Raw genomic sequence first — 23,049 nt, 5'->3', positions numbered from 1 at the left:
AGAGAACCTCTTGCACTTTAGCTTTGATTGTAGATTTTGCCCTCACAGGTTTCCATCTGAGAATGATGGATGGGGAATCCAGTCTGTGCTCCGTTTACCATACTCTGTGCTATTGCACACATCTTCTAGGGGTTTCTCACCCCCACACAAGCTGAGGGTGTCCAGCCAGCCCTGCATGGACATGTGTCATTTAATCTCATAACTCTCTGAAGTGAGGACTGTTGCCACAGTGTCTCATTACTGGCCCAGAGAGGCCAGGTGATGTATTGGACATTTCATTGCTGGAGAAAGAGCTAGAATTTCAATCTAAATCAAAGGATTCCAGGCTCACACTCCTCTTCCACCCCCCCCCCCCCCCCCACTGCTGGATCTTCTTTCCTGAGAAGTCTGCACAGTGCAGCAAATATTCTTGGAATGAGGATACTGTAGGTACCAGCAGTTTTAAAGCATGGAAATCTTATGAAACCACACTCCAGTATCTGTCAGAGTCTCTTCAGGTCAACATTGATCTCTGAAGCAATTGCAGTGTTGAGTTTTTAATTGGCAAAAATTACAAGCTTTGGTTGCCCAAGGGTAAATTCTGAGCTATCATTCTTATACATTTATAGGAAAATCTAAAAGCAAGTATAATTACAGCTTAACTTTTGACTGTCATGCAAGACTATATTACCTCAAAACTGCAGTTAAAATCTAAAGATACACACTCTCAATTAGATCAAGATTTTGGACTAAGATTTGGAAAATTATATTACCCTGTCAGCTATTAGTTTTTCTTAACAATTAGCTTTAAAAAATAAAGACCTTTACGTCATTGTTTCTGACAATTCTGTATTGTAGAGGCTATATGTGAGTATTCATGGAGTAGCAGTAATGATTCCTGAGCCAGCATGGTGCTGGTGCAGATAGGAAAGTAGGAAGGCTCTACAAAATACTGTCATGTCCCCAGTTTTCTGGGAGTCGTGGTCACTGTGCTAGGTAATGGGTCTGGGGATAGTTATTTCTATCCAGAACATCCCTGAGAGATGGGCTGCTGGACTCAGCTTCTGGTGGCAATGTCAGCATCTTTCACTGTTGAGAAGCACTAAGTGTTCACTTAGTGAATTGAATTGAATTGAATTGAATTGAATTGAATTGAATTGAATTGAATTGAATTGAATTGAAATGAATTCCTAGCATGGGTATGTGGGCTTCCAATGTTCCTTGATCCACAATCCAGGACTGGGTGGGCCTTATATAGGAGATAGAGCTCAGCGTCATTGGGAAAATGACTTGACACAGTTAACTACTGGGTTGTGAAGTTAGCACATTGCTCCAGGATTGCTCATATGGAAGAGTCGTCCTGAAATGACAGGCTTTCTCTGAAAATGTGGTGAACAACTCACATAGGAGAAATTCCATTTGTGTTTCTAACTTGAAAAATCACCTCAGTCTGCACATAAAAGTGGAGTTAGAGTGAGTCTGTAGTCGTGTGGTTATGTGTCACCGAGAAATGGAATCTGCTAGTCTTCAAGGAGGACATTCCGAATGCTAACCTCAGCCTCTGGCCTCTGATTCTCTCCAGTGTGCCTGTTGGTGTATGTCTTTCCTCTGATTTCCTTTCCTGTTGCTGCTGCTTGCATCCAGGTGGGACCAGTGATATTCAGTAGCCTTGGGTGGGAATCCTAAATAAAGCCACTCAAGGTTCTCAGGTGGCATTTCTGTCTGCACTCGGTGGTTAAATAATGGAAAGGGCACGTGTATGACCTTGTTCCTTATTGTAACTGTGACTTGATCTCTCTAGCTTATTCTGGTATGGTACAGACCCAGTTTTGAGATGAACACTGTGTCATGGTACCACCTACACTGCCATTTATTTCAATGACTTGGGTGGCTTGTGCTGTTCTTGGCTGTGAACCCGCAAAAACAAAGCCACGGGAGAAAGGGCCTGAATCATGTAATGAAAACCATGTACCTTTTTTTGAGGCCCAATAGAGAGAAGTGATTTATTTTGCCCTACCAAATAAAACATTCGAGGAATCCAAGGTGAAAATTGGATTTTAACTGCTACTAACATTTCAAGCGTATAAAACGGGCAAGTGTTGAGTGTTTTGCTTGATTAAGAGAGGGACTTCGAGCGTCCAGTGCAAGAATGATGTGCATGGGATGTGGATGGGTATCTTCCATAAATCTGACTGATTTGTGAAAGTGGAAATAAACATGAAGTGCACCTTGGCAGCCAGGCTGTAACAGTGGAGATCTTTGTGCTTTCAACATGATCATTTTGGTGCCAGTCTTATGCCCGGATCGTTGTTTCTGCTTCTTCCTTATGTCCTCTGTGGTTCAGGTTCAAGTCTTCTGTGGTTTAGCATAACGCAAGAACTTCCTGAAGCCAGCACAGAATACCTGCCTTGCTTCTTACAGCTTTTTGTTTGTTCTGTTAGTGACATTGTCTCTTTCCTCTGTGTGTGTGCTTATGTCCATGTCTTTGACTACCTGTCTCGTGAAAACATCTTCCCTAGGTCTTTCCCCTTTGGCTGAAGCTGCTCTCCAGTGGCCCTGGCCAGCCGGGGGACCTACCCGCATAACCGGAAGGGCTCATAGCTAGCTGAGAACTGTCTACAGACACCCCCAAGTGAGGGCATTGGGTTACTCAGGAAACATTCATACAGTAGGTTGTTTGGCAGGGGACATTTCTTCCTCTGTTGTAGAAGATGTGCCATGTATCTGTAGGAGTTGGAGACCAGGCAAGGTGGACTATGCTGGGTTTAGGGCCCCACTAATATATACTAAAGCTTTTTATTTGTGTCTTCCCCAGATTACAGCCATTCAAGTTGACCTAAACAAAACAAAACAAAGCAAAAGAAACACAACTACTTTTTTGTATGCTTACTTTTACCTAACTTGAAATATCTGCAGGATAACTTCAATGTGAGAGCTGTTAATGTCTTAGCCATTTCCCGTGGTGTCTTGTGCTCTTCAATGGGCAATTGCCTGTTTGATGGATGGAGCACCCACAGTCTGCTCTGGCCATATGCCTTTCTGTGCTGGGGAAATGTGATAAGCAGAAGAGTTCTCAAATGGGCATATGGAACAGGGAGCTCTTATCTGTAGTGATGAATGTCGTAGTGGTGATAAACATCTCCATGTGTTGGGTGTAATGCTCACAATCGGACATCCATTTTCCCTTTCATTGTTCACGACCTTATGGGAAAGATACTTGTAGGTACCCTGGGTTACAGGTGAGACAACTCAGTTAAGAAGAAGTGTGTAAGAAGTTCTAGAGCTGGAATTTTCAGTCCCAGGCATCTTTACCTCCTGAATCCCAATTACAAGCTTCTGTTGGACAACACATAGCATCCTCTTAAAATTCCTAAAGACTTCAAAGCTGTGGCGCGATGAGAGCTATATTGACTGAGCTGGGCCTTCTGTGGTGTATTCTTGTTTTACTTATGTAAAACCTTGACCAGAATGCTGCATACCTAGGGAAGCCCGCGGGGTGACTAATATCTATTATCCCTGGCCCTTCTGAGGGTCACCACCGGCTCAGTCCTCACATTCTGTTTACTAGCCTGTGCTTGTGTGTTATCTTGCATTGGTTTTCACATAGCTACTGCTGGCCTTCATGGACAACAACTAGCTTGGTCCTTAGGTAGTTTTTTCCTTCTTTGGTTCATTCCTGCCATGCTTAACTGTGTGCTGGGATACAAAAATAAATAAGATCTACATGTATCCAGTTAGAATGCAAAGCAGGGGCAAAAGAACTGAGCAGAAAGTGCTGAGGAGTGGAGAGGAGCAGGGAGCTCTCTGAAGCCAAGGAGGCAGAGGAGGCTTCATAGTGACCATTCTTCAAGCTGGCTTTGGTGGGATGAATAGATTGGGGAAAGAAGAAAAGAAGTGGCATCCTAGGAAAAGACAACCCCTTTTGTAAGTATATCATTTGTTGCGTAAGATGAAGAATACAATGATGTGCTTAAGGATGACTCTAGGGAGGTAGAGAGGGAAAGAGGTGGCCCCGCCGTGGGACTAGAAAGGCCTATGTACCCTGTTAGGGATGAAGAGTTACTGAAGACTTAGCGGAATAATGTGATCCATCATGTTTTTTTTGAAAATGACTGAAAATCATTTGGGGGGATATTGGAGAGGATAAGGCATAAGAAGACATGGTGAACCCTTAGATGTGCTATATTTGTGCACAAGATGAAGTTGTGCGAGTTGAACATAGCCTACAGGGTAGAAATGGAGGCTGATGTGGCCTTCCCTACCACTTGAGCTTTGGACTGGACACAGAGAAAGATCTGCTTTTCTAGGCTCTTTACCACTCCATTGAGTTGGTTGAGTTTTTGTTTCCTACCCCTCACTTTGGATCTGGAGACTTCCCTGGTTTTCAGTGTTCACAGCAATGCTGTTCGAGTACTCGTTCTGGTACCTGCTCAGCATGGCTGGACTGCACCCTGCCAGCACCTTCCTAGATGGGCTGACCTTTCTGGGTCAGATGCTTAACTGCCTGGAGCCCCTGTCTGGCATATTTAAACAGTTGCAAGTAAAATTTAAAATGTGTAATTCATCATCATTTAAATTATGATCATCTTATCAAGAATAACAACAACAAAATAGACAGTAGAAACTTGAGTTTTATACAGTACTCCGAGCAGTTACAGGTTTTCATAAAACTAAAAAGGCAAGGGCACTCTTAATTGGAAATGTCTGTGTTCATTTCAGTGTTGGATTTTGTCTGTTCTGGCATTTTGTTGCTAAGTTTCCTCGGTTCTCCCCTCTCTAATTGTGTCGCTAACAAGGGGACGGTTTTATAATGTGCCTTGAGAAGCACAGCAGTGCTCTGGACCTGAGCACCCTGCCCTCAATTAACCTGCTTATTTCACACCTCATCATTGCAGTGTGGCAAAGCTCTTCCTGGCCTTTCGAAGCAAGAGGACTGCTGTGGAACTGTGGGAACCTCCTGGGGCTTTCACAAATGCCAGAAATGCCCCAAGAAACCATGTAAGTGACGTTTCATCATTACTTTGCAGGCTAATGTAGCATGTCTGTTTTCTTGTGATTACTCCTTTAATAATGGGCACTATTAGACTTTCAAAGACACCTCTTACTCAATTCTAGAACATTTTAGTTATGCCTAATGCACATGGCCTCTCCAGAAACTTTGGAAGTTAATCTGTTCAAGTTTTAATACTGATTTTTTTAAAATTAGCACATTTATCAACTATCTTTCCTACTTGATTATTAATGAAGGAAAAATTGTGTTTTAACAGGCAATAGGCTGAAAAAGATTGGTCTCAGGGAAGGATGCAATGGTAAATGTTTTGAACTCCATAAAATGTTAGTGCTGTTATTTAAATGGATAAATTTAAATGGATAGATAAATTATTTAAATGAGGTTTTCATGATTCATAGTTTTTAGTATAGGTTTCAAATTTCACTGAAATAAAAGCTTTTTTAAAACTAGTTTTAAAGATTTATTCATTCTTATAGGAAAGGCAGATGTACAGAGTGAAGGAGAGACAGAGAAATGTCTTCTGTCCACTGGTTCCTTCTCTAAACGCCTGCAATGGCCGAAACTGAGCTGATCTGAATCTAGAAGCCAGGAGCCTCCTCCTGGTCTCCAATGTGTTTGCAGAGTCCCAAGGTTCTGAGCCATCTCCACTGCTTTCCTAGGCCCTAATCAGGGAGCAGAATTGGAAATGGAGCAGCTGGGACACGAACCGGTGTACATATGGGATACTGGCGGTTGCAGGTGGAGGATTAACTAGTTGAGCCATTGTGCTGACCCCTGAAAGAAAAGTTAAAATCAGAGTTCCTGGGTCTAAATGCCAGCTCCTCCACTTCCTGCCCAGCTTCCTGCTGATGTGGCTGCAGACGATGACTCAAGTCCTTGGTTCCTACCACTCATACTGAAGTCCTAGATGGTGCTATGGGCTCCTGTCTTTGTCTAGGCCCAACCGTGGCTCTTGTGGGCATTTAAAGAGTAAACTAGGCCCAGCGCGGTGGTCTAGCAGCTAAAGTCCTTACCTTGAACACGCTGGGATCCCATGTGGGTGCCGGTTCTAATCCTGACAGCTCCACTTCCCATCCAGCTCCCTGCTTGTGGCCTGGGAAAAGCAGTCGAGGACGGCCCAAAGCCTTGGGACCCTGCACCCATGTGGGAGACCTGGAGGAAGTTCCTGGCTTCTCACTTCAGATTGGCTCTGCTCTAGCCGTTGTGGCCACTTGGGGAGTGAATCATCAGACGGAAGATCTTCCTCTCTATCTCTCCTCCTCTCTGTATATCTGACTTTGCAATAAAGATAAATAAATCTTTAAAAAAAAAAGAGTAAACCAGTGTATGGGATATTGTTTTCTGCCTTTCAAATAAAGATGGAGAAAAAAAATACTTCCTAGAAAGTGTTTTGAATTGATCTTTGTTACATTTAGCAGTCATATTTTGCCAAGAGAACAGGTGATATTTTTCTCAATCATTGCTTTATATTGCCTGATACTGAAAATAGGTAGATATTATGAGTGTATATTAAATCATAATTTAAGAATTTTGATGAAACAGTTGGAGCTTTGCACTGTAAACGTTTTATGACACTATATTTTTAAGTGGCCACAAATGTCTCCCTAATCACACATTTTTTAATTTCTAGATGATGACCCAGTTTCAGTAGCAACAATGCTAGTTATTTTACTTGCTTCGATATTGGTATGCCTTTTGCTTAAAAATGTGTTTGCTATATTTTTAAGCTACAATGATATTCTATTTTTCTTGTGAGCAATAAAATTCATCCTATTAGCATAAGATTTTTGTTTTCAAATGTTGCCTCTTACATGTAAGCTTCTGTAAATTTCCATAGCCAATTTTATGTGTCTTTTTGATGCTATTCTATTCTTCTTTTAGTGGCCTGATTTGTGTAAATGCTCACTGGTGTTGCTGATTCCTAAGCTCTTTAGGAAAATATTCACATATTAAAGACATAAGCGAGGTATTGAGAGGATGTTCCAAGTAGATACTCTAAGCTAATCTGATGATCATTTGCAGTGTGAGTGATGGTTCATCCTTATTGGAAGATCCGTGTGCCTAGAAATAACATCAGCAACCTGGCCGAAGGGTTTCTTAGGATGCTTTTATTATGACTTAAAGAACCTGTTCCTTGAAACTAGGCAGACCCAAGTTTGACTCCCAGCTCTATTTGCTATTGCATCTCACAGTTCATTAAACAGCAATCTATATTTGAAATGCTGAATAAAAGCCTTGAGCTCTTTCGAGTTTCATATCCACCTGTAGTGCTGTTGTGGGGAGGCTGATGTGTTTCTTGATCTTTTGTCTAGGAACTGATAATAAGACACATTGGATCCTGAAGTTCAGCTTCTCCCACACTTCTCTCTTCTTCCTTATTTTTCTTTCTTTTAAAAAAAGATTTATTTGGGCCTGGCGGCGTGGCCTAGCGGCTAAAGTCCTCGCCTTGAAAGCCCCGGGATCCCATATGGGCGCCGGTTCTAATCCCGGCTGCTCCACTTCCCATCCAGCTCCCTGCTTGTGGCCTGGGAAAGCAGTCGAGGATGGCCCAAAGCTTTGGGACCCTGCACCCGCGTGGGAGACCCGGAAGAGGTTCCTGGTTCCCGGCATCGAATCGGCGCGTACCGGCCCGTTGCGGCTCACTTGGGGAGTGAAAAGTCGGACGGAAGATCTTCCTCTCTGTCTCTCCTCTCTGTATATCTGACTTTGTAATAAAATAAAATAAAATCTTAAAAAAAAAGATTTATTTATTTTTGTTGGAAAGTCAGTTACAGAGAGAGAAGAGACAGAGAGGAAGATCTTCCCTCTGATGATTCACTCCCCAAGTGGCCGCAACAGCTGGAACTGAGCTGATCTGAAAACAGGATCCAGGAACCTCTTCTGAGTCTCCCATGCAGGAATGAGTCTCCTATCTTTATCTGCTTTCCCAGGCCACAAGCAGGGAGCTGGATGGGAAGTGGGGCTGCTGGGATTAGAATCAGTGCCCATATGGAATCCTGGGATGTGCAAGGCGAGGACTTTAGCTGCTAGGCTACCACGTCAGGCTTCTTCCATATTTTTCTGTCTTGACCACCCCATCCCTTTCTTTGGGTGTCTTGTTTAGTAGCTCTTCTTTGCTCTCTTTCCGAAATCTAAAAGTAGCAAGAAATTGATAGACATTAGGGTGTCTTTCTAATGGTCTAAATTGGATGGGACAATTAGAAGTCTAAAAATTGAAGGAACTGGTTTGACTTCAAGAGAACCTATGGGATTATCAGTGAAGTAAACTACTGACATTTGGACATTTATGCTGCTGGAGACCTTTGTGACTCGCTGTTAAGACACACTCACAGGGTCACATTCGTCCCATGTCCTCTAAACTTTACTTTCTTTGACTGTTATTCCTCTCTAAATCATGTTCATTTTGGAAGAGAGTAGACCTTACTTGGCTTTAGCTGCTGTGGTGGTATTGTGTTCCGTGCCGTATTTTTGCTAACTTAAAGTAGTTCAAACTTCAATTTCCAAGTGGATTGTGTTGAATGTTTACAGTTTTGTTTAGCCACACACAGAACTTTCAATGTTGATCATTTCTGCCGTAAAGGCTTAATTTTAAATGTGCAATTGATTTCATTAAATAGTGTGTGATCTACTAGACGTGTGCCTGACATGAACAAGTCACTTGTTTCTATAAACATTTTTGGAAAATTAGCGTGGAATTTGAAACTGAGGAGAAGTGAGATCTGGCCTGACTCTCAAAGTGTGTACTTCATCTTCTGTAGACGTCTCAAAAGATCTGAAGGCAGATGGGAGGAAAAAGGGTATTCACAAAGTTCATGGAAGAAATGAAATTAGAAGGTATTTCTTTTGATGCCACAAAATTTGAGATCCATGCATAGTTTTTTTTTTTCCATAATACATGATTTCCATGAGCTTTTTTGAAGACCTCTCTAAATGGTTTTAAAAATGCTTTTTGCACCAAGATAAGCTTATCATTTATTGTTTTCATGAACTTTTTGAGATACTTATTTCATGCAGGAAAGAAGAGAAGAAGAGTTAAGAGGGCACCTTGGTACCCAGTTCCGTTAGGGGTGACAGATAAAGAGCAGATTGGAGTATAAAATAATTTTATTTTTTCAAAATAAAGTTGCCTTGTTTACTTTGAACTTTTTAATTTTACTCCTATCTAGGTATTTTTCAGTACTCTATTTACCCATTCTTGATTCCAGCCTGTTTTCTATTACTGCAGGAAACTGTTCTGACATTTGACATCTGAAGAGTGCTTGACATCAGGCGCTGTGGCATTCATGTTGTGTGTGTATAAATTATCACTGAAACTCAACACAACTGTGCTTGCTCAGTTGTTGGGAATATCTTCATGTGACATTTCAGTTAGATACTCAGGAAGTTTGCTTCCCCAGGTCACAGAGCTATTGATGGAAATAGCAACATTGGGATGTGTGTCTACCCGATCCCAAAGTGTACACTGTACTCATTGAGCCCTGTGGCTGCTCAAGTTTCAGTTTAGTGTATCGGAATCTCAGAGAGTAAGGCTTTGTTCATAAGTTGTCAACTATGGGATCAGTGGTCTTGAAGTTTTCGAAGTCACCACATCTCTGACCACAGCAACCCTTCTTAGAGCCCCTTTGCTTCATCAGCTGCCCATCCTTCTCACAGTTGTAGTGCTCAAAATCATAGTTAGAACATCTGGTCTATAGTTAAGGCAAGCCTACTTTTTATTGTTTAAGCTGAGGAACTTTTGAAAGTAACATGCTGTTACTTAACTTTTCCAGAACAACAAAAATAACCTGACACTGTCCCAGACAGACCAGAACATGTGGTCAGTCTGCCTAGACTGGACAGAAAAACCCAAACCTCCAAAGCAAATTGTTGAGGGGAAAAACAGAGTTTTTGAGATAAAAATATTTAATCACTCTCTGGAAAAACACTGAAACTATAATTTATAATCATTGCAGTTAACATCATAAAAGCTCACAACTTTTTTAGGCTAGAATGAAAATTTGAAATACATAGAAAAACAATGAAAAAAAATTGTGCAGGTATACATTGGTATTGGAGAATGAGGCCCCTGATGCCTTGAGTGGCTTCAGTTACCACATGCACAGTGGTTTAACAACTTACAAAGTTATACAAATCTTGTAACCAAGAATTATTTTTTTCCTTCCAGCTTATCATGGATATAGTCAAATGATGGAATGCCTACAAGGTTTTAAGAGAGTGAACAATACCTTTTGTCAAGGTAAGTGTAACAGAGTTGATTATTGGGGCCACAATGATTGTTTTGGTTTTTAGAAACTTGAGTTATTTTATTATGTGTTGATCTTCAGCTCAGCATGTAATACCATACAATGGTCTACCTCCTGCTCTCTCTGTTGAGCTGAGGAAATACAGGAATTTACTTCAGTAGCATTGAAACTTTGGGAAACTTTCCTCTTCTATTAATTTGTGATAAAATCACAAAAGTTGGGGTCTCCATGTGTGCAGCCTCATATCCACACAGGGTACACACACTCACATGAGGGGTTTTGAAAGTTCATGGAAAAGTGGAATTTAAAACAGTGCAGATTTCTTATAAATGTTCTAAAGCCTCCTAGTGTACCCCTCTTGGCTCTACTTCTTTGATGAAATATGAGTGGGCAGTGAAACTCCATTTTTCACATTCCTCAAAGTATTGCTGCTCATGTCAAAAATCGGAGTATTAAATATCGGACTAAATACACTTTCCTTAGGCACTAGGAAAAGCCATGAATCTAGAGGTGAAATGCCCTAAGTACTTGTGCTCAGTTTACCTTGAATAGTCCCACCGAGTTGTCCAAGTGAGGGAAACCTCTAAAACGTGTCTGTACTTTGTGAATGAGGAACCTCAAACCCTGTATGCTTGACTAATTTGTATGTACTGGCTAGGAAATACGAAGATTGTGTTACAGAGGACAGGTGAAGACGCTGTTATGATTCATGGCAATGGAGTATTTTTCACTGCCTAAGAATTTTCTCAAGTAGATTATCTACCCCATTGTGAATCTGTATAACTTATGCATGGTTTTTATTGTACTAAAGAATTCTCCTTTAAATGCGCAAAGATATGCAATGTCTTTAAAAATTGACTGAACAGTATCATAAGCCCTCATTGTACATGCAGACTGTTGGGAAAGTTAGATTTAATGGCTCAAAGAGAGGGCGCTCAACACTACCTAGAAGTATCTGCAGCCCTAGTAACATGAGAATGATAACTTATTTTTCAGTCAGTAGAATTTAATATATGACTGAATTAAATTCAGATGGGACAGTGAATCACTGCATTAAGCAAATGAATTAATTAATGGTAAAATATGTTCTGTATAAAACACTATAGTGTCATAGATTTTGATAAAAATGTAAATGAAAAAAGCACATTTGCTGTATGCATTCATAACAGTAAAATGAGCAAGAAAGTGGAAGTACTAGCCTTGTGCATATTGGACTGAATTTGGGAGTAGGATGTCCAGTGTTCATTGTTTTTGGTTATTATGGTCACTCAAGTCTGTGAAGAGCTTGGAAACATGGGTGTATTTAACCTTCAGAAGTGCAGATTGCAGTGCAAATTACAGAGGTGTGTACTGAGAGCTTTGTAACCATGACTTGTATCAGCTGCCCTGCAAAATAAGATTTGCAATGAGTTTCTTCAAAAGTCAGGGTCAGTAAGATGATGTTATAAGGAGGCATACTAATAACAATGGCATTCTAGCCTTTTCGGTGACTAGAGTTTCCCAACTCAGTTCTACAATGTCTTCATAAAGTACTGAGCTTCTGGCCCAGAAAGGTAATCTGACAGATAATTAGGCGCCATGGACCAGGAACTACTGATCATGTCCATGCTGAATAGCATAGATGGTTTGATGTTATCACTGCACTCAGTCTGCAGGGCCAAAGGCTTTGTGTATGAAGTGATGACCCAGCTTGTTGCACACGGTGTAGCTCCTAGATAGGTTCTTGGTGTGTCCCTGTGATTAGATACATTATTTGCTTCATCATGCTTGAGGAGAGGCAGAGGATCCTTATTCTTTACTGCTCTAGTGCTGCGTGGCTAATTGGCAGGGTGTTGTGCGGAATATCTGACACTCTAGTTTCTTAACATGGACTTAGTGCAGAATATCCAGGTGTTCCTTGGTGTGGCGTATTCACATGCAGTTGTTTGTCACTTGCACCTTCCACAGATCTTTGAAGCCAGAAGATGCTGTCTTTTAGATATGTCGTCTTTTAGAGTGTTTCATGGTGTTACTCCTTTCTAATGTAAGAGTATTTGGAGTAATTTAAGAACTATTTGTAAAGATCCTATGAATATGCAGTCTTTCAGTTGTGTTATTTGTTATTTATGCCTTAGTTTTTCCTGATTAGGAACTTTTTAAAAAGAATTAAATTTTGGCTTTGTTTCTGTTCTAATTTCTGCTGTTTGTTTCCTTTTATTCTGCCTCCTTTTTTTCTAGCTTGCTACTATTTTCTGATTTCTTTTTCATACGTATTTAGGTTGTTGATGTCACTCTTTTTAAATTTTAATTTGATGATGTTTACATAGTTGATTAATGTGGGAAGAGTTAAGGATCAGGGCAAAGTGGGTGAGACCATTGTTTCCAAATTTTATTTTTCTATTTCCTGTATGTAGGGGATGGGAGGAATAAGGGGAGAGTCCATAACCAGCTTCCCCATTGCCTCAGATCCTCGGATGGGGCATGGCCACCCAGTATCATCCCAGGATCCCCAATGTGGTGCATGCTCCAAGCTTCTGCTCAGATGGTTTTGATAGATACAAAATGCTGCTGATCTCACCGATCCAAGGATGAGAAAATCCTTCCAAGGTCCATTGGCTGACGTAGTCCACCTTACAGTTTCCATTCACAGACATTTGCTGCCAACACTTGGCTGGGGTAGTTCACCAATTTATTCTGCCCTCTTTCCTCTGCTATGGCACCAGGTGTCCTCTGCAGTACACACACACACACACACACACACACACACATTTGTAAGGCATTATTGATACAAAGGCTAGCCAATTAGAGACAGAGGTAATATGTTTTATGAGAACAAATCAAAATAACTAATATTAACTTCCTTTAATTAAAAAGGATGGTTACTTCAAATATTCATTTCACTGTAAGATTTCTATTCATAAAAATACTGCTTTAGAAATGGAAGTGAAAATTTCCAAGTAATCACTTCTTATCTCACTTAGCAAAATAAAACAGTCAGCTCTCCAAGTAATTGTATTTTTCCATTTTTGGCTGGCTGGGTGAATTCTATTCAGTGAGTTCTGTTTCTGCAGAGTGTATTAGACACTTCTGCTTCGGTCACCTGCGCTGACAGACAGTAACAGCAAGTCCTGGCTCAAAGTGGTCTCCAGGGGGTGTCTACAAAGCATTGCTAGGCTTGTTTTTGGCAAGGATTGTGACTTAAGAAGTCACAGAAAATTCTATTTCAAGGTGCCTTCAGAAAGTAAATGCTAAATACACTACAGAGAAATTTGACTTGTAAGATAATAGGATTTTATTTGGTGAAATATGAGAATTACTTTTGGAAGAAGAGCTTGATTTCATTGCCTTTGAGATTATTGATCAGTAAATGAGGCTCTCATATTGCCTGTGGATGACTCGGTTTCCCTGTAGCCTTGAAGCTTTTTGATTTTGCAATCCTAACATTTTCCAAAAGGAACCCATTAGACATCTAATTACTTGTGCATCCTGCGTTGTTCTTCCAGTGTACCATTTTCTTTGTTTACAAAGTCCATTTAAAATTAGTGATTAATAACTACAATCATTTCCTTTAACCGAGTCAGCTGATGTCCTGAAGCAACTTTTACCAATGTGAGCTCAGTAACAAAGAATCAACTGTGCACCAGTTAATTTGAGGAGCTTGCAGATAATTGCCCTCTGAGTTGGGTTTCTTTTTCCCTTCTCTACTGGCGCTGCAATTATCTTTTCAAAGGAATGATTTATTACGTATACACACATGGATCTCTAAAACCTTCCCCACTGCCCTCAACAGCATGGAATTGTTACAATTTGCTTCATTTATCATAACAAGAAGCATAATATTTCCTGCTGAATCTAAAATGACATTTGTCATTGGATTATTATGCTAAAGCATGGATGCAGAACTAGGGTTAAATGAAATAATAGTTTGTGGAAGTGAAAAGAAAAGCTCTACTTTCATGTTGGTTTTCCTCGGAGCTTAAACCTTCCTGCCTTTGCATCCTCTGCCTTGAAATCACTTTACCGTGAGACAACTGTGTTCTGAGAATTGTTAGAGAAGTTGTAAAAACAGAACTTTATTCTAAAAGCACTTACTGTTTGTTCAGTTAAGTCTTATTAAAAGTCCTCTTTCAGTATACTGAAACTCACTTGCCAGTTAGATAAAAAAAAATTAATATTTTCTACATTTATGCTGCTTGCCAAGGACTTTGGGCTGTGACAAAATATGTAATTAACTAGGAGATATCTATACTTTTATAACCCATAACATGTTTATTCTTTTTCATACAGAAGAATCACAAAAACTTTTAAAAACATTAGTGGTTGGTGCACTCTGAAGTTATAAACTGAAAATGTGATGAATAATGAATAAGACATTGTTCCTGCCCTTAGAATTTAGTGTGATTAAATCAGTTTGAGTCAGCAGGATGCAATTTGTTTTAATCAGTCTCCCAGTGTAGCCTCTTAGCGGAGATATGAAAGAACTGTCCACATAGCTTTCTTTTAGTGTCATTTTATTACCCTGGTTGTTCTACTTTAATGAAATTAATCTGCAGAACAGACATCTTAGGGCACAATAATAGTCCTTAGAAAAATTTTTAAAAGATTTTATTTTTTATGTTTTTATTGGAAGGGCAGATATACAAAACAAAGGAGATAGGAGAAAGATCTTTCATCCACTGATTGATTCTCCAAGTGGCCACAACGGTCAGAACTAACCTAATCAGGAGCCAGGAGCCAAGAGCTTCTTCAGGTCCTCAAAGAGAGTTCAGAGTCCTAAAGTCTTGGGCCGAGCCCTGCTGCTTTCCCAGGCCACAAGCAGGGAGCTGGATGGGAAGTGGAACAGCCGAGAAACGAACCAGCACCCATCTGGGATCCCTGGCACATGCAAAGCAAGGAATTTAGCCATTAGGCTATCACATCGGGCCTTTATTAGCAAAGTTTGATTATATTCATTAACAAATTTTGGTTTCCCTTTTAGGAAGAAAGTTCCCCAACCAGATTTTTTTTTTAAGGAAAAAAAAAAAAATAAAAGGTAATGCACATTTTTTTCCAGGCATAGCTCTGCTACTCTTGATCAGAGTGTCACAAAAGTGTGGTACAGCAGCTGTTTGAAGAGTTGTCTAGAATGTAGCTTGTATTTCAGACCCCTTAAGGATTAGTACAAACATTATGAAGTGTGAACTGCAATGTGATGAGTGGGTAGAGGAAGCCCGGCCTTTGAGTGCTTTGAGACAACTGGAAACACGCTGGAAAGCTAAGGAAGGTGCCTCAGGAAAGCCCTTCAGACTAGGGAAGGATGTGACCTGCGGCGGAGTGCTGTGTTTAAGCAGACTGAGAGGGTGAGATGAAGTGACTGAGAATGGTAAGGCAAGAATTTTAAGGTTAGTTACGTGTACCATGTGAATGCATATAAGGACTTTGATACATTCTGAGAAAACATGTACTGGATTTACACTCTTTCAGTATGGTGCTTAGGAAAAGATATTATTCATGGCATTTGTTAAAGAATGGTAAAGCAGGCTTTATTTGGGAAGACTTTTGCAATAGAGGCTTTTCTGTTCAGGAGAGAAATGGATTTCAACTCTGAATGCAATAAAGCGAAGTGGAATTTACATCCAGGGGCGAGGGTGATTTGCCCAGAGTGGGAAATTCCTCCGAAGACTCACCAGAATAAAAGTGAGTTCTGGCTAAACCTACCTAATGGTAATTTTGCTAAAGGTATGTCATAGTGATCAGACATCCCTTTGTGGAGGGGCTGGGGGGCGGGTATTAGTAGAGGAGCCCAATCATGTATCAAGGCAAGGGTAGGTGTTTTTTACTCACCATAATATTGGAAAAAGAAGCCTAAAGTCAGACCCTGATTGAGACGGCAGTTCAAAGACACTTCGCTGGGTTTGACCATCTTATCAATGGAAATATCCAAAGACCAGCATGACAGCCTGTTATGTATTTGAAAGAACATGGATTTGTCTTTACACAAGCCATCATTTTACATTTATTATCAAAGGCATGGTTAATGGAGATACAGAATGTTTTCCTACCATGTAGGTCATTTGTGGCATTTTGTCTGTTTTGGAATTCAGCATTATTTCTTGTTATCCGGTGCTTTCTTTCTCCATTTACGTTTTCTTTTGAGGAGGATTTTTCCAGACAAAGTGCAAGGTATCCAATTAAATTTGCATTTCAGATAAACAAAAATGATTTGAAACATAGTTACATCAAACAGTATTTATTCACTTGAAATTCAAAATTAGCTGAGTGTATTCATTAAACCTATATTTTGAGGTCATATTCCTTAGCAGTTCAGTATATATTTTCTGTGTATAAAATATGCTTATTTCTCACTTATTATACGAGAGTAGGTTGACAGTTTTCCTAAGATACTTTGACAACAATTTATCACTTCTGTCTCCTTGATACTTCTGCCTTTGTAGACAGGTTATTCCTCTTTAAGATTCTCCGTAAGTTCTGTTTTGTAGTTTTATCATGATGTGTCTATATTTAGATCAATCTTTATTTTACTCTGTAAAGTGCGTTATGAAAACTCATATATTCTGAAAATTGGGAAGTGTTTACCTATTAACCTTTCTGTATCGCTTCTTCATCATGCTTTTATGCTAAAGTTTTTGTCAGACAAGTGTTGGAGCTTAGCTATTTTGCTTGTCTCTTTTTCTTTATTTTATGGTACATTTCCATAGGCTCTGTGATTCCCCCTCCATCCCTTGCCAACAAATCCCCCCACTAATTTTCTCTATTATTACAATAGTATAATCCTTCAAAAACAAGCAGAAATCCATCATTCTGCTATTTAAGTGTATCCTGATATTTTAGCTATAGAGAATAGTATGAAGTCCAGCATTCTACTGTCACGATATATTTAGGTTTCATTGGGAATCCATCTTTAATTTTAAAGTTGAGATGCATACTGCTTTGCATCTTCACATTTTGACGTGAGAGTCTATTATAGTCTATTCTAGTCCCTTCCTCTAGGTGACTATATGTGCATGCATGTTTACCTCTATATCTATGAATGTTATATTTTATATGAAGGTTGCCTACCACAGAGAACATACAATATTTGTCCCTTTGGAATTCCTTGGCTCATTTCATTGAGTATAACGGTCTCTAGCTGGGGCTATTTTGTTGCAAATGGTAGAATTTCATTCTTTTGAATGGCTGAGCAGTAATCCATAGTGTAGATGTATCACAGTTTCTTTATCTACTTCTCTTCTAATGGGCATCTGAGTTGTTTCCATGTTTTTGCTGATGTAGATTGTGTTGCTGTAAATAGAAGAGCACATGTCATTTTCTCATATGCAGATTTCATTTCCTTTGGATATATTCCCAGCAGTGGGATAACTGGATCAGATGGCTGATCAATGCTCAGATCTCTTAGCACTCTCCATGTTGGCTTCCATGGTGGTTGTACTAGCCTACACTCTCACCAACAGTGAAGGACGGTACCTTTCTCCCCACATCCATGCCGGCAGGTGTTGTCAGAGTTCTGAATGTAGGCCGATCTCACTGGAATTAGGTGGAACCTCAACATGGTTTTTATTTGTATTTCTCTGTTGGCTAGGGAGCCTGGGAATTTTTTGGTATGTCTTTTAGCCATTAGAATTTGTTCTTTTGGAAATGCCTGTTCATTTTTCAAGTCTCTTTAAAAATCTTTTGTTTTTTAATTTTCTTGCCTCTTGTGAAATTCTGAATGAATGTATCAATTCAGTTTTCCAGTTTTCTAATTCTCGCTCTACTTTTCCCATCTGTGACATTTCTAAGAATGTTTTCCATTTCCAAGGTTTTCATCAACTCTGTTCCTGTTTTGTATTTTCTTTTTCTTAAGAAGTATTCAGAAGTATTCATTTTATAACAGGCTAAAATTTTTAAAAGAATCTTTGTGAAGCTGTTTCATAAGTTATTTGCATCTGGAGAATATTCTTGTTTAAATCACTAACTTCAAGAGTTCTCATAGCAAGCAAGAATTGGGATTTTTAACCAAGTTTGCAGGCTCATTTTGAATCTGAAGCTTATTTTTATTCCTTTTACTCCCTTCGCTTTTCGTAACAATTTAACAAAAACTTCCACTTGATGATTTCTCCTTCGCTGATATTAGAGTTATCTTTTTGTTTATTGTTGCCTACCCACCTTTTGTGTTTAATTATATTGCTAGTTTGCATTGAATGCCTGTTTAGTAGAACCACTTTTTCAGTGTTTTAAAAGATAAGTTTTACTAATCATAAGTTTCACTTTAGGAGATGAATTTTATTTAAAAATAATAATGAATTTGCTTAGTAAGAAGAATAATAGTAAGGATTGGGCTGGCACAGTAACCCAGTTGCTACATCCTTGCTTCTCAGACCTTGGCTTGGATTTGGCACACGGTCACTTTAACTGTATCTCAGGGTCTAGAGAAAGTCAGATGGTTAAACAGACTCTACCACTTTAAGGGGGAAGCTACAAAGTTATGCAGCAACAAGTAGGAGAATAGGTACTTACACTTATTATCTTTTAAAGTTTCAATTTTATTTGCTTTCATTGTATTTGAAAGGTAAGGAGAAAGACATAGAGCTCTTAAAACTGGTGACTCCCCAGATGTCCTCAACATTTAGGGCCAGGTTGGCTTGAAGCCAGCAACTCAGTGTAGGCCTCCCGCATGAGTGACAGTCACTCAAGTTCCTGACCATCATCTCCTCCCAGAGCATGCATTAGCAAGAAACCAGAGCGGAAGTGATGGAGCTGGGATTGGTCAGGCATTCCCGTAGGGAGTGTAAGGATCTGAAGTAGGATATTTAAATGCTGCCCAAATGTCTGCCCCTGAGCCGCTAACATCAGTCTGTTGCACTTACACTTTATGCTAACTTAGTATGTAAGGGTGCATTTTGCTCTAGAAAAAAAAAAGGAGTTTTTAATTTTCATTATTGTGAGGTCATTGTGCATCTCAACTTGAGACTCATATGGAAAAAATATTGGAGGAAATAACCCATAATTCTTAAAATTAAATTCGAAATTAATACTATTTGTAAAAGATTCATTTATTTTCCATTGGAAAGGCAGCTATACAGAGAAAAGGAGAGACAGAGAGATCCTTTGTTTCACTCTCCAAGTAGTCCCATTGGCTGGAACTGAACTGATTGGAAACCAGGAGCCAGGAGCTTCCTCTGGGTCTCCCGTGCAGGTGCAGGGTCCCGAGGCCTTGGGCAGTCCTCCACTGTTCTTCCACGCCACAAGCAGGGAGGTGGGTGGGAACTGGAGCAGCCGGGACGTGAACCAGCATCCATATAGGATCCTGGCACATGCATGGCAAAGACTTTAACCCCTAGGCTGGTATGCCAGACACACTAGTTAGATTTTAAGTCAGCTTCCTGTCAGTGTCACCTATGTATCGAACAGTGCACAAGTGATAGGGAATACAGTTGTATGAGTAAACAGCTCACAAAGTAAATGCTGTGTAACTATCAGCTCAAGAAATAGGGTATTACCTGCACCCCACAACTGCTTGCCTTGTTCTTTTGTAAGCTTTTCCTTTTCTTTCTTTTCTCTCTTAGGGACACAGATTAGTATTGTCTCTCTGAACTTGCAAAGTCATGCAGTATGTGTTCTTTCATTCAATAGAATATGGCCTATACAATTTCAGAATTCAGGATTCTGGCTAATGGAATAACAGCCACTGATATTTTCACTAAAATCTTTTCACTGCCTTTCCCCCATCTTTCATCAGGTTCTTTGATTTCTCTATTTATGCAGCATTCCTTTTCAATTATGGTTCCCCGCCCCCCAAATTCCCTTTATTTCCATTACTATAGAGGAATTGTTATGCTTATTTCCCTCTGGTAGGAATAGGAAAAATACATGAGAGAAGTGTGAGCGTAAAGATGAAACTTACAATACATTGTTCTAGCTTTGTATTTGGGAAGTAATGGAGTCTCTCAGCCACACTTGAGAACTCAGATCAACACGCTTACGAACACCTAATAGTCTTTGCTTTAGTTTCTCAGCGATTCATTGTGATGTCCTGCTGTATTTAGTTTCTTAATCCCATAAATGCTGGGGTACTTTAATGTGAAGCCAAATCATAATTTTTTAAGACTTGCTTATTCAATTGTTTTCATCTACCGGAAAGATACAATGAAAAAAAAAAAAAAGATACACAGATGGATCTTTTACCTGCTGTTTCTCTCTCCCAGGCAGGGCTGGGCCAGACCGAAGGTAGAAGTTGGAAACTTCACCCAGGTCTCCTGCATGAGTGACAGGAACCTAAGTAGTGTTGCTAACAAGTACCTGCTCCCAGGCACATTAGATGGCAGCTGGATTGGAAACAGTAGCGGTAGGACTCAAACCAGCACTCTGGTATTGGAAGTAGGTTATCAGGTAGTAGATTTACCCACTGTGGCACAACACTTGGCTCCAAATAATGGCTCAGAGGGAATTAATAAGCACCATGCTGATTTGAAAGTGCTGTTTTATGTCCTGGACATCTTAGAATAACTTTTGCAGTTCCTGGTTTAAATAGACACAGTACTTTCTAAAAATTAGTACAGAAAGAGCAGATTTCGTTCTTTCATTCAGTTCTTAAGAAGATAACCCTGCTTGCCTCTCCCAATCATCCTCCGTCATTCCCTTCCTTTCTTGTCCTTATTTTAAGCACAGTATTTTCAGGAAGAATTGAAGTAACTTTTGATCTGCACCCTATCAAAATTTTCAGGTCATTTTAGGACCTACTCATTAGCACTTTAAGATCATTTCTTCTGGTATAGCCTCCTGTTCTGCTTAAGTCACTGGGACAGGATTCAAAAAAGGAAATGTCTGTTTATTTTACTCAGGTTTCCTCAGGAAAGACAGTGTTGAAGTGAGTTATTAACACGTCGTGTTTTCTAGTAGCTTGTTGACCTTCGTCTCTGGAACTAGAAAAAAATCAAAGGGAAGATGGCTGTTGTGTCACGAGAGATGAGGAGAGCCGATGATGGATTCCTGTTGCGGTATTTCGAGGAGAAATTTCTTTAGGGTATGTAGACTGTAGGCAGAGCTGTGAGGCCAGCTAGGGGTATATGTGTGTGGTATGTTTTGAGCAGCATCTTCTGTGTGTGGCGCACATTGGTTCAGAAATGAACGCAAGCTGTTTTCTAGGCTCTGCTAATTCTTTTGTCATGTTACCCTGAAGAGAGAAGCATGGAAAGGAAGAAAGTTGTTCCCACAGTGATTAGACTCCTTCCAGTGAGTGCAGACATGGAGTGGATTATCATTTTATAAAGATCTGTACGGGAAGAGGGACGGGGCTCAGGCAGCCATGAGGCTTCAGAAGAAGCAGCACACCCACACAGGGGCCATACATTAGCTTCTGGGGCAACCCTGAGAAAGCAACATTTCATAGAATGTTCTCCACAGACCACCAATCCAGAGGGATGTTCATAGACTGTGTCTAAAAAGAACCCCACAGCCAAGTGTGTAGGAAAAGCTCAGTTAAAGGCACTTCTTAGATCTTTTCATGCAGTGTATATAATATAGGCAGTGGCTCTCAAACATGTTTGGCTAAAACGTTCTTTTGTTAGCATTTGATCCCAAAATCTTGCACTTTGTGCAAAATATTTCAGGCAGGATTGCTCTACAAGTATTGGTCTTTGTTACTGTTTCTCTCTTATATCCTAAAATACTTGGGGAAAGTTTACATTTTAAGCTGAAATGTTTTTTAAATTAAAAAATCAAATGAATGAAATAGATTCATTTGTAGTATATTTCAACTCTCAGTTGGCTGATTTAGTTCATGGACATTGTCTACCATGTAACCTAGTCAGCAAAACCAAGCCTCCTTATGATAATAATCAGTCTCATCACCTTTTCTGGGATTCTCAGTGCCTTTGAGAATGTTCCATCACAGGATAATGCATTTAGAAAGCTTAGAAAGATCCTGGCTGACCAAAAGGTAAGTGTTGACTTTATAAATAGGTAAAGGGAGAAAATAGAAAAGAAAAATGAGCCAGTGGGGTTTTTTGGCAAATCAGTTCAACAAGAAGCATTTGAAAGCTGCAGATCTAGAAATGGATTCTCTTGCGGAGGGGATGTAAGCCCCTCTGGTCCCTGAGAAGTGTCTTCATGTGCCAACACTGGGTACACATATTTCTGGAAAACTGCCTCTTTCACAGTTTAAGAAATACTCATGTGGTCTTAGTGAAATTGCTTATTAGTCAACTGGTCTGGTTTGGAAAAGTATTTATCTCAAGAGGTATTTTTTCCTGTTGTCAAGAGAAAGTCACACATTGCTAATGGAATTCTTTAAGGGAGTCTCTGCTCATCAGCAAAAGCTGAGTGTACTCAGCTGACTCTGGAAAGGTTCATGGTTTTTTATTCAGTGTGAAGGTCTTCAAGTGCCTTTCTCACATTGTCCTGAACTCCTGCTGGTTACTGAACATGCCTGACTTCCTGCATGTATCCACAGCAGTAAGAAGACAATCAGTTCCTACTTCGTTTCTTAAACATACATGCTTGCTCGCAGGAAAAGAGGTGAACAAAGGTGTATATATCCTCAAGGAGCAACTTTGCTATTCATAATACATTATGCGTGAAATGCCAGGCTTTATTCTGTGGCGTTTTCAACTCTGGCAGCTGGCAGAATCTTTTGAAGTCAGAGAATATTGAAGCTACATGTCACCTTGAGGATTATCTGGTTCTGCCCCTTTGTGGTACAGAGAAAGAAACGGATGGAAGAAATTAAATGACTATTTCTATGTAACAAATTCAGTATGCTATGTAATCCAACGGTGAGATATTTCTCTCACTAGATTACCCAGGCTCCTTAATATTTCATTTTTAAAACATGTGGCTAGGGGAAAATTATCTCTATAA

The 23,049-nt window shown here is 39.9% G+C and overlaps 1 protein-coding gene across 6 annotated transcripts in view; it reads left to right on the top strand.

Moving 5' to 3' along the window:
• The window catches only part of LTBP1 (latent transforming growth factor beta binding protein 1), a 388,845-nt gene that overhangs the window by 234,332 nt on the left and 131,464 nt on the right, over positions 1-23,049 (top strand). For all 6 annotated transcript variants that reach the window (XM_058668099.1, XM_058668100.1, XM_058668098.1 and 3 more), the window contains 2 exons: positions 4,875-4,977; positions 10,155-10,226. In XM_058668099.1, coding sequence (XP_058524082.1) covers positions 4,875-4,977; positions 10,155-10,226 — 175 coding nt within the window. The remainder of the gene's footprint in view (positions 1-4,874; positions 4,978-10,154; positions 10,227-23,049) is intronic.

Source organism: Ochotona princeps, chromosome 8 (assembly GCF_030435755.1).
Source record: "Ochotona princeps isolate mOchPri1 chromosome 8, mOchPri1.hap1, whole genome shotgun sequence".
Classification (NCBI taxonomy): Eukaryota; Metazoa; Chordata; class Mammalia; order Lagomorpha; family Ochotonidae; genus Ochotona; species Ochotona princeps.
Note: the sequence above shows the minus strand (reverse complement) of the source record. Positions and strands in the feature narration are given on the sequence as shown.